General features: G+C 36.7%; 1 protein-coding gene across 1 annotated transcript in view; it reads left to right on the top strand.

Annotated features, from left to right (window-relative positions):
- LOC123310594 (sortilin-related receptor-like) overlaps window positions 1-16,429 on the top strand; it is a 50,333-nt gene that overhangs the window by 21,943 nt on the left and 11,961 nt on the right. Inside the window, exons 10-15 of the mRNA XM_044894144.1 lie at window positions 188-544; window positions 7,195-7,624; window positions 9,177-9,370; window positions 10,044-10,324; window positions 13,077-13,418; window positions 14,042-14,266. Of these exons, the coding sequence (XP_044750079.1) occupies window positions 188-544; window positions 7,195-7,624; window positions 9,177-9,370; window positions 10,044-10,324; window positions 13,077-13,418; window positions 14,042-14,266 (1,829 nt within the window). The remainder of the gene's footprint in view (window positions 1-187; window positions 545-7,194; window positions 7,625-9,176; window positions 9,371-10,043; window positions 10,325-13,076; window positions 13,419-14,041; window positions 14,267-16,429) is intronic.

Here is a 16,429-nt window from a genome sequence, read left to right as displayed (position 1 = left end):
CTGCCACCGCTTTGACGTACAGTCCGTATTTATAAACTTCTTCCTTGTACACACCATTGACCCACGGTACTCCAGGTATTTAGATCTAATCTACGTGGATCGATCATTAAAAACAATCTTAAAACTGAATCATTTTGTTCCTTCCAAAATCCTTACCATCTTTTAAACCTCTCCAACCACATTTCAGGTATTGCCCTTCATCCCAAACACGGTTACCTGTTTTGGACAGATTGGTCTTCCGACAATCCGTCCGTGAACCGCGCCGACCTGGATGGAACCCACCTCAAACCGTTGTTTAAGAAACCCATAGTGGAGTGGCCCAACGGCATCACTATTGATTACATCGCCGAAAGAATCTACTGGGTTGATGCTAAGCAAGATTACATAGCGTCCGCAGATTTGCATGGGGATGATATGAAATATGTCATCAGGGGAAGCGAGGTTGTATCGCATCCGTTCGCAGTTGCCGTGTTCAAGAACACCATGTTCTGGGACGACTGGAAAAGAATTTCGATATTTGCAGCTGATAAAGATAGCGCACTTGGTGAGTTACTTGTATTCAACCTGTGAGTTTTTATTCTTTCTTAAGGGGAAGTAGTACATACGATTCGAGATCAAGACGATCGAAATTAGTTGCTTTATACGAATGCTACCCGCAATACGAAAATGTGTCACATCTTTGAGCAATAGCCTGAATTACGTACTGATTCAGTTGAAATTACCACGTGAGAGGTAATACACTGCGCAAAAAAATTGACGCACATTCTGAAAATCTCAATTTTAATGAAAGTTAACTCTACATTGACTTTATAACTTATTTTTTATGTTCTCTCGGGAAGGTTTTGAACGAAACAAGACACATTAAATGGAAGAAAAATTCAGGATTTCACCCAATCTTATGTGAAAGAAGAGCAATGAAAAATTTTCAAAATACTGAAATGCTGATAAGTGATTTAATACTTGGTATTTCCACCCCTTGCGTTAATTACAGCTCGGCAACGACGGTTCATACTCAAAATGATTTAAAAATGTTCTGATCTAATCCTTCCCAGATTTCTCTGAGTTGGATTCCTAAGTCATCAATACTGGATGATCTTCTGAACTTCTCAGCCTTCTATTGAGGTTGTCCCAAACCTGCTCAATCGGACTGAGATCTAGACTTCTTGCTGGCCATTCCATTCGAGAGACTTCAACCTCTTCAAGGTACTTCTGAACGATGCGCGCAGGATGGGGTCTGGCATTACCGTCTATAAAAATGAAATTTTCACCAATGTATGGGGCAAATGGCACTACTTGCTCTTCAAGAATGTTCCTTATATACTTATCAGCATTCATAGCTCCATTATCAACGACCACTAGGTCTGTGCGAGCAGTGGCGGCGATTGGGCGTAAGAAGTGGGGGGGCAATAAGGTGAAATCTAAAACCGAAAATGGTTTTGTAAGAAATTGCTTCAAGCTAGTTTGATTTTTTTGCACCTACAAGCCTTTTCAAATTCCAAATTCGAGAAAAAACTAAATGCGATCGTAATTACTTAATTTATTTATCAGCTGAGATTCGGTAAAAAGGAACAATAAGTAGAGTAGGAATAAACAAAAATTAAAAACAGTATGATGTGTCCTCTCGATAGGTACTTGTTGTTAAATAAAGCTAGATGTCTTGATTTTCGCCTGGCATATATTTCTACGCATTGTTCTATTCTAAGTCGATGTTTTTAGCAGCATCTTTCTCAATGGCTAGTATAGTAAAATGTGAGAAACGTTCTTGAAGCATAGAATTCCTCAAATAATTTTTGATCCGCTTCAAGACACTGAAATATCGTTCTGCAGTGGACACAGGGATAGTCAAAAACAGTTGCTGAAGCTTGAACAAATTAGGGAATACATATACTGGTTGTGGGCATTTTCTGATTCGAATTGTGAAACCAAATTTGGCACAAGATGACGATCAATTTGGTCTGAATCATGATGTTTTCTTGAAAATACATCGATTTCGGATGCTAAAGTATCATTTCCCAAACCAAACGCGGAACTCACAGCAGAACTGTGTTATTTTTCATCGAAGCCGTCAGCAGTAGTTCCATGTTGCAAAGTAAAGCTAACTGGTTTTTCTCAAATCGTGATTTGATGTTCTTCCTGACCTGAGTGTATCTATCAGAGAGTAATAAAATAATGCTTTTAAAAAGTAGCCTGAGGTGAATTATATTCAGGATGAACATCTCCTCCTCCTCCTATTTTTTGTGGAAGTTTTCTTTTGCGTTGCACTGTTGGTTCTTCAAAGCCATGCCTTTCACAAAAATGAAGTGCTTCAGTAAAAAACTTTTGGAAATCTTCTTCTCAAACCACTTAAGGACATAACTACGCTATCGGCCACCTGGACTACCTCATGAATGGAGATATCATGATTTTGTATATACCTTGAAAGAATGTTAGTTTTTTAAAAAAAGTAGCTTCATATTCTCCAGAAAGTGAGGGGACAACCGCCCCCCCTGGCCCCTCCTAATCGCCGCCAATGTGTGCGAGTAGTCAAAGATATTCCACCCCATACCATAATCGATCCTCCCCCGAAACCAGTACACCAGTAGTATTCAGGAAATTGCACTGAGCATATCTTTCATGTGGACGTCTGTATACAAGGGAACGTCGATCACAATGGTAGAGGCAGAATTTAGACTCATCTGTGAAGAGAACTCTTTCCCAATCGGCCTCTTCCCAATGGATATGCTCTCTCGCAAAATCCAAACGCGCCCTTCGATGGGCTGGGGTAAGAGCTGGGCCTCTTGACGCGACACGAGGCCTTAAATCATATTCTCTTAGGCGATTTCTTATTGTCTGAGTGCTAATTTGCACCTCATGAGTTTGCTCAAGCTGAATTTGAAGGAGGCGAGCGGTTGCAAACCGTTGTCTCAACGAAGAAACTCTCAAGTAACGTTCTTGAATGGCAGTTGTTACACGTGGTCTACCCTGTCCTGGTCTTTGGACATTCATACCTGTCTCCCTGAATCGCTGCAACATTCTGGACACACTTGTATGGAAAACTCCAAACCTTTCTGCAATTCTTGTGTATGTCCACTCTTCTTCTCGCAAAACTACCGCTTGGGCACATTCCTCTTGGGTCAAATTGCGTGTTTCGCGTTGCATAGCGATCGAGTGTAGAAAATCAAACGAAAGAAAAACTATTGATCACTAGAATTGATCGAGAACAACTGATTTTAGAATGGAGCCAATACATTCAAAAACTGATAATATCATCTTTTTTTATTCCTGCTGGTAAAAAACATCTCTATTGAAGAAAACCGTTGAAAGTGGATAACATATGCATGCATAATTCTGATAAAAATAATTATCATTGAGAACACCTTCAGTTGTAGAATAAATTTGAGATTTCCATAATGTTCGTTAATTTTTTTGCGCAGTGTATTAGGAATATTGAATAATTTTCAGTTATTCCTGAATTTCAGCGTAATTTTGCCATATATCGCTATGAAAATCTTTACAATATATAAACAATTGAATCGCCGATGTCACCCCGTCGTTATTTTTATCGAAATGTGTCGAAAAATCGCCGAAAAATGATTGTGAAAACAAGTTTTATTGACACTAAAGTTCAAGTTTTTTCCTCATAAAAAACAACTAAATTGGAAAAAAAAGAGACAGCGTGACATCAAGACGTTCTTTAACTTCAATTTAAAAAAAATCAAGGCTTTACGTACGAAATTTTAAAAATTAGGAACTAGTGAATGCCGTTTTTGAATGGAGATTCCTGAGGTAATACTTCCCCTTAAAACAAATTCGCTTGTGTGGAAATCCTGTGTTTATCAATACTTTTAATTAATCTTTGTAATCGGGAATTCCAAACAAGCGATATGCCACCAGTGGTAAAAGGTTGGTACACTCTTGTTTGTTTACATCGACGAATGTAAAAGATTTTGGTATTTTAATAAGAGTTTTCTTAAAAATATATCTGATTTTGTTGAGATATCCTTATCTATATCGTGTAAATTGGGAAACTTGGTGAAGTTATCATAATTTGTACAAATCTTCATATACCACGATGAAATGTTTAAGGACATATGAGGGGTTCAGAGCTGAAGTGAACCAAGTCCATTCAGCCTAGTTTTGAGATGAATTACTTAGAAGTTGTTCATCACCAATTAATTCAAAAGTGACTTCTTTAGATTTTTAAAGGTTGGAATGTGAGCATATGCTTACATAAGAATAATAATAAATAAAGAAGTCACTTTTGAATTATTTGGTAATAAACAACTTTTAAGCCGTTCATCTCAAAACTAGGCTGAATGGACTTGGTTCACTTCAGCTCTGAACCCCCCATATAATTGGTAAAAGTTTTTGTATAGGGCGTTTTTAAATGTGAGGCTTTTGGTTTAAAAGAAGACAGAAGTCATCAAAATTAGTCATTTCACCAAAAATTCTCTTTATAAAATATTCAAAATGGCTGCGCTACAACCAGTAGAATTTCGAAAAAATTCCATTAAAATTCAAGTACGTGACAGTGAAAGGTGACTCCGGCATCAGAAAAACGAAGGAAAACATAAACATATCGCTGGACAATGGTTCGGTACATTCGAGTCTATCTGATTAGTTGCATCAGGTCACTTGAAAAACTTGTTGTATCGTGCGATTTGGGATGAAATCAGTGTAGAAAATCGAGACAGTTTATTGAAAATGCTTTTGTTGACAAAATAGGCTATTGTTAACCTATTTCATCCCATTTTTACGACGATTGTTGGAGGGTTCGAACAAGTAGACGATAGTCGATAGTGATGACCATTGTGAATAAATTAGACGAATTTTATTGGTCATTTTTCACTGACATTCAATTTCTTTACACTTGTGTCCCATGTTTTTTCTGTCATTTGGTATCGAAATAAGCCATTTCATAAAATCGTTAAAAGTTGCTAAATAATGAGAAAAATTCCATTTCCAACTTTGTCATGTTGTATATTTTAAACAGGTGATTTTTGGTGAAACGCTTTGTTTTGACCAGTTCTATTTTCTGTTAGAAAAAAGCCTCACCTTTGAATACATCCTGTATATTATATTTTCTTTCATTCGGTACCAGATGCAGGGTGTGACTCTTTCTCAATTGTGAATAAAGTATACGGGGTGAGTCTTTGACTCGTACAAATACTTTGACAGTATATTATAGAGTTCAAAAGAAACACTTTTTCCCCTAGCATTTTTCCCGAATCGGCTCAGTTCAAAAGATACAAGTTGTTGAAAAACCATAAAAACATTATTTTTTGTTTTATCTCACAAGCGATTTTCTCGAATGAAATGAATTTCGGAATATAGTTCTTATTTATTTGATTAATCTTTTTCGAACACAAGATATCAACCACGTTTTCTAGTTTTCTTATTACGACCATTACGTACCATAAAAATAGCTAAAATTCAAAGAACCCAACTCTTGAGACCAAGTTGGACGCCATCTAATGAATATTTGAACGTTTTTCAAAATAAAAGTACACTTCATAAAGGGTGTTTCAAATTGCGCGGTTTTTTTTTCAAGAATAAATAAAATATAGATTGCGCACCGAATTCGTCTTTGTTTCAGTGATTATATACCCCCCACAGTGGCGACATAGGCTGTCTCATTTTCTATTGGTTGATCTGCCATGTTTTGTCGGACGTCAAAATGAATGGTATTTGCATAGAATTTCTGACCTATATTATTATTTCTATGTTTATTTGTTTACGTTCTTGACAAAACATGTCGGATTTTTGACAGTTTTATGACCCGTTGTCGCCACTGTGGGTATATAGTCACTGTAGTCTGGGTATAATAACATTTTAAAAGTATGTTGTATGACGTTTATAAAAATGGCTTCGTACACGATTCAACAACGCGTTCAAATTGTTGAATTACTTCATAAAAATCAGAGTTCTGAGAAAAGAGTTTTTAGAAAATTTCGTGAATTTTATGATTTACATAATTGTCCATCTGAAAGCACTGTTGGTCGAATTATTAAAAAATTTCAAGAGACCGGTTCGGTGATAATCGAATTTTTGTAGCCTGAATTAATGAATATTGATCAAGAGCATATTTGGTTTTAACAGGATGGCGCCACACCTCACTTGGCAAATGACGCAATTGATTTATTGAGACAATAATTTCCTGGACGAATAATCTCCATAAACGGTGATGTCAATTGGCCACTAAGATTATGTGATTTGACACCATTGGACTATTTTCTTTGGGGTTATGTGAAAAGCCAGGTCTCTAAGAATAATCCATAATCGATTCCTGAACTAAAGGATGAAATTATTCGTGTCATTAGTGAGATAGAGCCTCAGTTATGTCAAATTTTCATTGAAAATTTTAACAAAAGATTGGACGTCTGTAGAGCTGCAAGAGGCGGCCATGCCCATTTGGCAGATATTATTTTTCGTACATAAATGTCATAACTTATACTTCAATTACCAATAAAAAATTTCTGAAAATGAATGCAAATTATGTGTTTTATTTATTGTTGAAAAAAACCGCGAAATTTGAAACACCCTTTATTTTTCATTGAAAATTTTAACAAAAGATTGGACGTCTGTAGAGCTGCAAGAGGCGGCCATGCCCATTTGGCAGATATTATTTTTCGTACATAAATGTCATAACTTATACTTCAATTACCAATAAAAAATTTCTGAAAATGAATGCAAATTATGTGTTTTATTTATTGTTGAAAAAAACCGCGAAATTTGAAACACCCTTTATTTTCTCGTATAATACGCCGTTTTCGAGTAATTGGATGTTCCAAAATTAAAAAGTATTTAGGAAATTTGAAAAGTTGTACTTTGGCTGGATACAACTCTGTTTAAAAGATCCACAGAAGTGTAGTGTAACTGCTTTAGCTAGTTATTCTGAAGATCATTTTGGCACAGCTCATGTTGAAAACTTAAAATGGCTATATATTTTTATCAGAGCCGAATCGGAAAAAATGATACAGGAAAAAAGTGTTTCTTTTGGTCTCAAAAATATACTGTTAAGATATTTGTACCAGTCAAAGACTCTGCCTGTATATCTCCAAGAGTGAGCTGGTGCTACTAAATGTTGCCCCTAACACTCAATTCAAATCGTGACCAATCAGCTCCCTAATTTCGCATCGATTATTGTGTTCGTTTATTTCTGTATAAAACAGAACGTTGATTTGATTACAAAATAACTTCTGCAAATAATTTCAGGCGATCATCAAAATATCGAAGTCATTCAGGAAAAACTTGTGGGACTAATGGACCTCAAAGTATTCTCCCACGGCATTCAAATAGGCAACAACACGTGCAATCCTAATTCTTGTCCATACCTTTGCGTTGGTTCTCCATCGAAAGAGGGACACTCGTGTCTCTGCCCCGACGGTATGATAAGATTAAATAACGATTGTCTTTGTCCTGGAAATGTCAAACCGTCCGTAAACGGAACGTGCCCTAAACAGATGGGAACCTGCGCCCCAGAACATTTTACCTGCGCCGATAACTCTTGCATCCCGATCGGATGGAAGTGCGATGGCGAGCCGGATTGTGCCGATAAGAGCGACGAGGTCAATTGCAAGTCACAGAACTGTCCACCGTTCAATTTCTTGTGCGGAGACGGCAAATGCATACCGAGATTTTGGAGGTAAGTTGATCTATCAATTGTTCAATTGGCTATTCATGTTAGCAAGGTGATGACGTCAGTTCGCACAGATCCGGTTCAAGAACGTTAGCAAATCTAGGCTATTTCTGATTCTTGCGTCCTCAAGTTTTTCCTTGGATAACGATTTTCCAATTTAATGCGCATTTATTTAATTCGTAATGAGAATTGTTTGATTGTTGTCAATTCAATTCTCAGCTGTCGAAACGAAAATTATTCACAAGAGTCTTTGTTAATAACTTGAGAAAAATTAACGGCATGCGGACAAATCATTAAATGGGGAACTCTCCTCAATTTGGGTTATCACAGCATACGCAAGTTAAAACTGAATTATTATTAGTTTCATTCATGAATTTTTCGAATACACCGCGGAAACTATTCAAAATCATTCTTCAAATATGAGGTTTTAAAATTTAAATCGCTTCGTTTCTAGTTCACTATTTGGCAACAGCGCCTACTAGAAAATAAAAACAACAATGGATTGTTTATAAAATAACAGCTGTTGATTTACAGCCATCATAAGGCACGTACTAACTGGCGCCTCAACAGCAACCGGCCATAAAAATCCCATAAAATTTTACGACCTTCTTCGTTCGTCGCAGACTTCATAGACAACCATCTTTGTTCATCAAGCTATTATATTTGTTGTCCTTTATTATCTACGCATATTTCAGTCGATGTTGCCAACTTGTGCAATAGAACCGAAACGCTTTAAATTTTAAATACCCATTTTTATTTTTCATTAGTACTTAAAACAATTTTTTTGGGAAACGGTTGAAATGGTTATTTTAAAATGTGACGTTTCAAAGATATTTACTAAAAAATACACATCATTTTCGTCAGAAGGAGTGTATTTGGGTTCTAGTGAGGCTTTTTTTTTAACAGAAGGTAGAACTGGTCAAAATAAAACGGTATACCTTTCGTTTTTTCGATGCCAGAGTCACTTTCCATAGTCCCATACTTGAAATTTAATGAAATTTTGTGGAACTTGTAGGGGTTATAGCTCAGCTGTCTTCAATATTTCATATAGACAATTTTTGGTGAAATGAATTATTTTGTAGACTTCACCTTCTGCAAAAAAAGCCTCACCCTGTATAGCTATTTTAGCATAGGTCCGATATGTATCTCCGGATCACTGAACAAGGGTACGCTGAGTGTGAAAATAAAGAATAGATTCATGTTTCTGATAAAGATAATCGAACTAACGACATGCACAACTAATTAAATGATCGGAAGAATTTTTCTTGTGCCTCAATCAAAGTCTGTAGAAAAATGTTCTTCAGTTATCTTAAGCTTCAGCACAGACATATAACTATCCTTTTTCAATTGTTTATATTGATAATTTCAATTGAGTATTAAACCAAGTAGTTTAATAAACTTACTAAGCCCTCTTGAGAGGCTGTGCTAACACCTATTCTCTATTGGTTTCAACATTTTATGTAAGCTAAGGCTGTTAAATGTAACATTCATTCAACGTTTGCCTAAAGATTATATCACGAGGTAAAAAATTTAAATGCGCATATGCTCAATTTTTCAGATGCGATTTCTCGAATGACTGTGCCGATGGTTCAGATGAAATAGATTGCCCTAAACCGAACTGTACCAAAGACCAATTCACCTGTAGTAATCGTCGATGCATTTCTATGAGGTGGAAGTGCGATGGTCAAAACGATTGTAAAGATAATTCTGATGAGTTGAACTGCAGTGGTTCTGAACCTAAAACGTGTCGAAGTAAGTATTTTAAATTTTTATTGTGGTTGTTTTCAGTTGACCATTTCACCTAATATAATTTGAGGTTGTGCTCTCAGACGAAATTTTAGGTAAAAGTTGAACTGAATAGGAGACTACGCTCGAAATCACTTCAAGGTTTACGCTATTTATAAATATATCGAAGTATCTCTGAAGGTCCAGTCTGATTGGCTGATATAGTGTTGGAGTGCCTGATTTCACGTCAATAATCTCACGACATTAGAATATTACCATCAACATCGAGTATTATTGGGATATACAGGGTGATTCGCCGCGATGGCCTATTCGACTTTTAACTTCAGACTCAAATTTTCCACATCTGCTTTGAAATTCAGCGAAGAACCCAGCTTAACTCCTAGATATTTTGGATTGAATTACCTTAAAACTACGTTCAATTTTCTACATTTTTCAGATCTCTTGTGTTTATGACAGAACATTTTTCTTTTACTGATTAATAGGTTGGGATGGATTAGTTCATTTTTATTATAACACCTGAGTGTACTTTGTTATATCCATTTTGAACGAAAATGGTTAAATTACTTCATTTTGTATCTTATATTTCGAATACACTACCGAAAAATATTTTTTATTGCGTATTTTGAATATGTGCGAGATTTTTGCGTAACTCTGTTTATAAAAAAATATTGTTATTCAGGTGACGAGTTCAAATGCAAAGATGGCGGCACAATTTGCGTTCCCAACGCCTGGAAATGTGACGGCGAAAAAGACTGCAAAGACGGATCTGACGAATACAACTGTACCAATAATCAGTGCTCTGAAGATCGCTTCTTTTGCGGACCTCCATCCAACGCGTGTATTTATAAAGCTTGGTTATGTGATGGGGAGATAGACTGTGTTGGCGGAAAAGACGAGCAAAATTGTTCCCAAGCCAATATTCCACAAAAGCCAACTCTACCCGATCTGTTCCATGCTCAGGTAAACAACTCCAACCTCATTGTGTATACGAACATTTCTAAATAGAAATAAGATTTCATATTGTCTTCTTCGTGTCCTTCGATTAAGTTGAAATATTGGTTTGTGGCTTGAGGATTGGACAAATCATATTCTTTTCATATTGGCGGAAGAAATTCTTATACATCAGTGCATGAGGATATATTGAAAAATTTTTAGTCTACTATAGAACCAAACAAAATTTCATTGTCAAAATATTTTATTGCTCAACACATTCTCCCCTTAATTGGATACATTTATTACAGCGAACCTGCAACGTCTCTAGACCTTCCAAAAAAAATGTTTCTTCTTGCTCTGCAAACCAGACCTCCACAGCTTTTTTTACCTCATCGTTGGAAGAAAATTTGCGATCTTTTAGACTTTTTTTCAGTTGAGGAAAGAGATGATAGTCGGATGGAGCCAAATCTGGTGAATAAGGGGGGTGTTCTAGAAATTCAAAACCCTAAATGGCAACATGAGATTTGTGTGCACAAAACACCTTTGGATAGCTTTCCGCGTCTTTTCTCTTTAATTTTTTCCCGTAGAGTGGACAGTTATGTCGAATAGTAATCTCCGGTTATTGTTCTACCCTTATTCAAAAAATCAATCATGATTACTCCATGGCAATACCAAAAAACTGAATCAAAAACTTTTCCAGCAGATTTTTGGACACGAAACTTCTTAGGTCTTGGTTGGAGAACCAGAGAGTCGCCATTTCATCGATTGTTGCTTTGTTTCTGTTACGTAGAAATGTACCCAAGTCTCCTCCATAGTAACAATTCGGTTTAAGAAGTCTACATCGTTTTCAAATCGAGCACAGATCGAACGTGATGCTCCTACCCTTGCACGCTTTTGGTCAACATTCAAACATTTGGGGATCCATTTTGCAGCAATTTTTCTCATATCCAAATTAACGTGAACTATATGATGAACGCGTTCGCATGAAATATTCAGTGCTTTATATATCCGTTTTAGCCCAATTCGACAGTCTGATAAAATCATGTCATGAACTGCATCGATATTTTCGGGTACTGACACAGAAACTAGCCTTCCTGATCGGTCATCTTCTTCAATGAAAAATTTACCTCTTTTGATGCTTGCAGTCCAATGTTTCACGGTCACATACGAAGGACATTGATCGCCAAGGGTATTAAGCATATCTTTTAAATACAGGTACTCGATGATGGCTCGATACTCCAATTTTTCGATTTTCACAATTTCGGTGGACATCTTCTTTCTTTTAATTTATTGCGTAACTCTGGTTTACTTTTTGGACCACAAACTTGACACTGACACTTCTTATGAGTTATTGTTCGTTGCTGTGGTAACACAATATTTTTTTATGTATGGAACTGGTCTAGGTTAACTGGATATCAATACATCCTGTATTGTGTGCAATGTTCATGGCGAACTAACGGAGTATCTTTCTCCTGTTTATTTGATCCTTATACCACCAACCTATCTTTGAATTCATGTCAGGGTTGATATTTTCACAGGAAAAATTTTTTTCTGTCTTGAAGAAGATCCAAAGTTGTGCTCGAAACGTCGACAATTCGAAAAGAATTTGATTTGCCCAGTCCTCAAGCGACAAACCAATATTCCAATAGGGAAGTTTTCAATGAAAATGCCATGTTTTTGTGAATGCCCCAAGGATTTTTCTTGGCATTCCAGATTACAAACTGAAACTAAAGTTCCTGAAAATTACCCTGTAGATAAATTGTGAAATTCAAGCGCTCTCAGAAGATTTGTTCGTAGAATGGTTCGCAACGGTTGTGAACTGTATAGGGTGGGCAAAATTGGTGATACCTGAACTACAACTTTTTAACCCAAAGAGATAGAGCAAAATGAATGTTCCATTCATTTCGTCTTTTTTCGAGAAACTAATGATGCCATCAACTACATTCCTCTATCTTCTTTTGTTTTTGAGTTATAGGCCAAAATTTAAATTTGGGCTATTTCAACTTTGGTCATTATCTCCGTTTCTGTTTGTGCTAGGATATTGAAATAAAGACCCAATACAGACACTTTTTTTGATAGCAATCCAGTGGCGTACTATGATTTTTTCCTACAGGTTTATTTGCTGAGCTATATCATAAAGTTGTGTTTTTTCTTATGAAAACAGTAGTTTAAAATGACTTAGAAAAAATCACCATTTTTTTACCGTTTCAGAAATATATTATACATAACTCTCAGTCTTTCTCAGTCATTTCAAACTACTGTTTTTATAAGAAAAAATACATCTTTATGTTCTCAGCTCAGCAGATATACCTGTTGGTATATCATACCAGCAAATATACCTTTTGGAAAAAAATCATAGTACGCCACTAGATTGCTATCAAAAAAGTGTCTGTATAACGTTTTCATTTCAACATCCTAGCTCAAACAGAAACGGAGATAATGACCAAAGTTGAAATTTCAATTTTGACCTATAACTCGAAAACAAAAGAAGATAGAGCAATGCAGTTGATGGCTTCATTAGTTTCTCGAAAAAAGACGACCGCAATGTGCCATGCATTTTCCTCTATCTCGTTGGTTTGAAGAAGTTGTAGTTCAGTATCACCAATTTTGCGCTTGCTCTGTACAATTCACAACTGCTGTGAACCACTCTACGAACAATCCTAGAGTCTTCAATATTTATAATGAGTCATTGAACCCTTACTTCAATCATTATAAATTGTGAAATGTCATAATGAATAATCGTACTCATCTGAAATTCTTTCTTTCATTTCGCTCGAAGAACGGCACCTGTACCGAATGGATGTTCAAGTGTAGGAACGAAAAATGCATCCCTTATTGGTGGAAATGCGATCACTCCGACGACTGCGGCGATGGTAGCGACGAACAGGGCTGCCAAAATAACGAGGCTTCGACATCTCCAACGCCAACCCAGCCTACGCCCAACGGTCAACCGAGGGCCTGCGGTCAAAACCAGTTCCAGTGCTCAGACGGTAATTGCATACTGAGCAGTTGGCTGTGCGACGGTTACCCAGATTGTCTAGGAGGGGAGGATGAGGCTAATTGTTCGAGCACCTGCGATAACAAGCACTTCAGATGCAGGAAGGATGGCAGTTGCATCCAGGTATTTAGTAAAATTATAAATTGACCTTGAGAATATACAGGGTGTTTTCAAAGGTTAGGAATTTTTTTGACAGAAGGTAGAAGTCATTAAAATAAGTCATTTCACCGAAAATTGTCAATATAAAATTTCAAGATGGCTGAGCTGCAACCCCTAGAAGTTCGACAAAATTTTATTGAATTTCTAGTAAGTGACTGTGAAAGGTGAATCCCAAATCGGAAAAACGAATAGTTCAGTACTTCCGAGTCTATTTTATTAGTTGCATCAAGTCTATCGTGCAATTTATGTTGAACAAAGTTTTTCCCATTCCTTTGCAATAATTCAGATAACAAATAATGATCTAGGGTCGTAATAGAATCTATTTCACTAATCTTTTTCTTCTTGGTGAAACGCTTATTTTGACCAGTTCTACTTTCTGTTGAAAAAAGCCTCACCTAAATACACTCTGTTGTTCGTCATGAAGTTACATCCTTAACAAAGTTCAAAAGTAGGATGATTAGGCTCGGCAGTAGCTTCCAAATTAAAAATTATTACTGTTAGTGAAAAACACGAATGCAATTTCAGTAGAAAAGTAAATTTCTGTGTTTCTTCAGTATTTGTTGAACAATGTATTAATTCCTCTTCAGAAAGAATTTGTATGCGACAACAAAACGGACTGCCCCGATGGTACGGACGAATTGAATTGTGATCTTCACTTGCCCAAGGCCCCAGAAGCGCCAAGCTGTGCAGTTGGTCTGTTTCCTTGCGACAGTAGCCGATGTCTACCCCTATCTCTGATGTGTGACGGTCGGAGGGATTGCATCGATGGATTTGACGAACTTCATTGTGTCAACGTCACTAGGGTTTACCAGGTGATTACTTTATTGATTTCCAAAGGAACGATTATCAATTATCCAAAAAAAAATAACCAACATCTAGTTGCGGCAATGTCAATTATAATTTGATGGTTCCATTTAAATTGTAATCCTCCATTGAACGAGGATGTATTGAAAAATTCTTAGCCTACTATAGAACCAAACAAAATTTCAATGACGAAATATTTTATTACTCAACATATTCTCCTCTTAAATGGATACATTTATAACAGCGAACTTGCAACGTCTCTAGATCTTTCAAAAACAATGTTTCTTCTTGCTCTGCAAACCAGACCTCCACAGCTTTCATTACCTTTTCGTTGGAAGAAAATTTACGACCGTATAAACTTTTCTTCAGTTGAGAAAAGAGATGATAGTCGGATGGAGTCAAATCTGATGAATAAGGGGGATGTTTCAGTAATTCAAATCCTAAATCACGAATTTTTTGCATGGCAACATGAGATTGTTGTGTACAGGGGCGTTGTCCTACAAAAACAAAACACCTTTGGATAGCATTCGGCGTGTTTTCTCTTTGATTTTTTCACGTAGAGTGGTCAGAAATGTCGAATAGTAATCTCCGGTTATTGTTCGACCCTTATCTAAAAAATCAATCATGATTACTCCATGGCTATCCCAAACAACTGAAGCAAGAACTTTTCCAGCAGATTGTTGGACACGAAACTTCTTAGGTCTTGGAGAACCAGAGTGCCGCCATTCTATCGATCGTTGCTTTAGGTCCTTTCGTTTGCATGAAAAGTGTAGCACTTTTCTACATTAGATTTGATTTACACCAGCGTAGTGGAAGTGTAGTTCATCTACACATAGTCAAAAGGAGATGTAGATGAACTACAACTCCTATCATCATCATCACGCAACCCTTTGCGTCCATTGTTGGACATAGGTCTCTCCCATTCTATACCACTCTCTTCTGTTCTGTGCTTTCCGAACCCAGTTATTGGATATTCTTTTTATGTCGTCTGTCCAGCGTGTAGGCGGTCTTCCTCTACTTCTCTTGTCCGCTCGCGGTCTCCACTCCAACAATCGCTTCGTCCACCGATCTCCTCTCATCCGTGCGACATGACCTGCCCAGTTCCATTTGAGTCTTGCCACAACGGTGATAACATCTTCTACGCCAGTTCTTTTTCTTAGATCTTCCTTTCTTATGTGATCCCTCAGAGTTACACCCAACTATACACCTCCTATACACTGGTGTAAATTCAATCAGCTCACTAATATTAAAATCGTGTGTAGAAAAATGCTATAATTTTTATGCAAACGAAAGGACCTTTTGTTTCTGGATCGTAGAAATGTACCCAAGTCTCATCCATAGTAACAATTCGGTTTAAGAAGTCTACATCGTTATCAAATCGAGCACAGATCGAACGCGATGCTTCTACCCTTGCACGCTTTTGGTCAACATTCAAACATTTGGGGATCCATTTTGCAGCAATTTTTCTCATATCCAAATTAACGTGAACTATATGATGAACGCGTTCATATGAAATATTCAGTGCTTCAGATATCCGTTTTAGCCCAATTCGACGTTCTGATAAAATCATGTCATGAACTGCATCGATATTTTCGAGGACTATCACAGAAACTGGCCTTCCTGATCGGTCATCATTTTCAATGGAAAATTTAACTCTTTTGAAGCTTGCAGTCCAATTTTTCAAAGTCACATATGAAGGACATTGATCTTCAAGGGTATTAAGCATATCTTCGTGAATCTGCTTACCTCTTAACCCTTTTAAATACAGATACTTGATGATGGTTCGATGCTGCAATTTTTCGATTTTCACAATTTCGGTGGACATCTTCTTTCTTTTAATCAATGGGGGCTACCGCTTTTTTGCTCACCAGTTGGCGCCTTTGTAGAGTGAGGTCCTGAACATAGACAAACTAATGCAAGATTTGTTTATCTACGATGACGGGGACTTGTCATTTCACAGATCATAATATTGGAGAAATTGAATATAGAAATATTTGGTTACTAATCAATATCTTGTTCGTCATGTGTGTAAGTCCCTTTCTGACAATGATTTAACTTCACTTCTTTTATAGCATTAAACACGTAATATCAATAAAAGTATTATAGATATATGGAGACCACAAACTTAATATTAATCATATAGTTGAGTCTATGATTTGGACCTCACGCTA

The sequence above is a fragment of the Coccinella septempunctata genome, chromosome 3 (genome assembly GCF_907165205.1).
Source record: "Coccinella septempunctata chromosome 3, icCocSept1.1, whole genome shotgun sequence".
In the NCBI taxonomy this organism is placed as follows: Eukaryota; Metazoa; Arthropoda; class Insecta; order Coleoptera; family Coccinellidae; genus Coccinella; species Coccinella septempunctata.
Note: the sequence above shows the minus strand (reverse complement) of the source record. Positions and strands in the feature narration are given on the sequence as shown.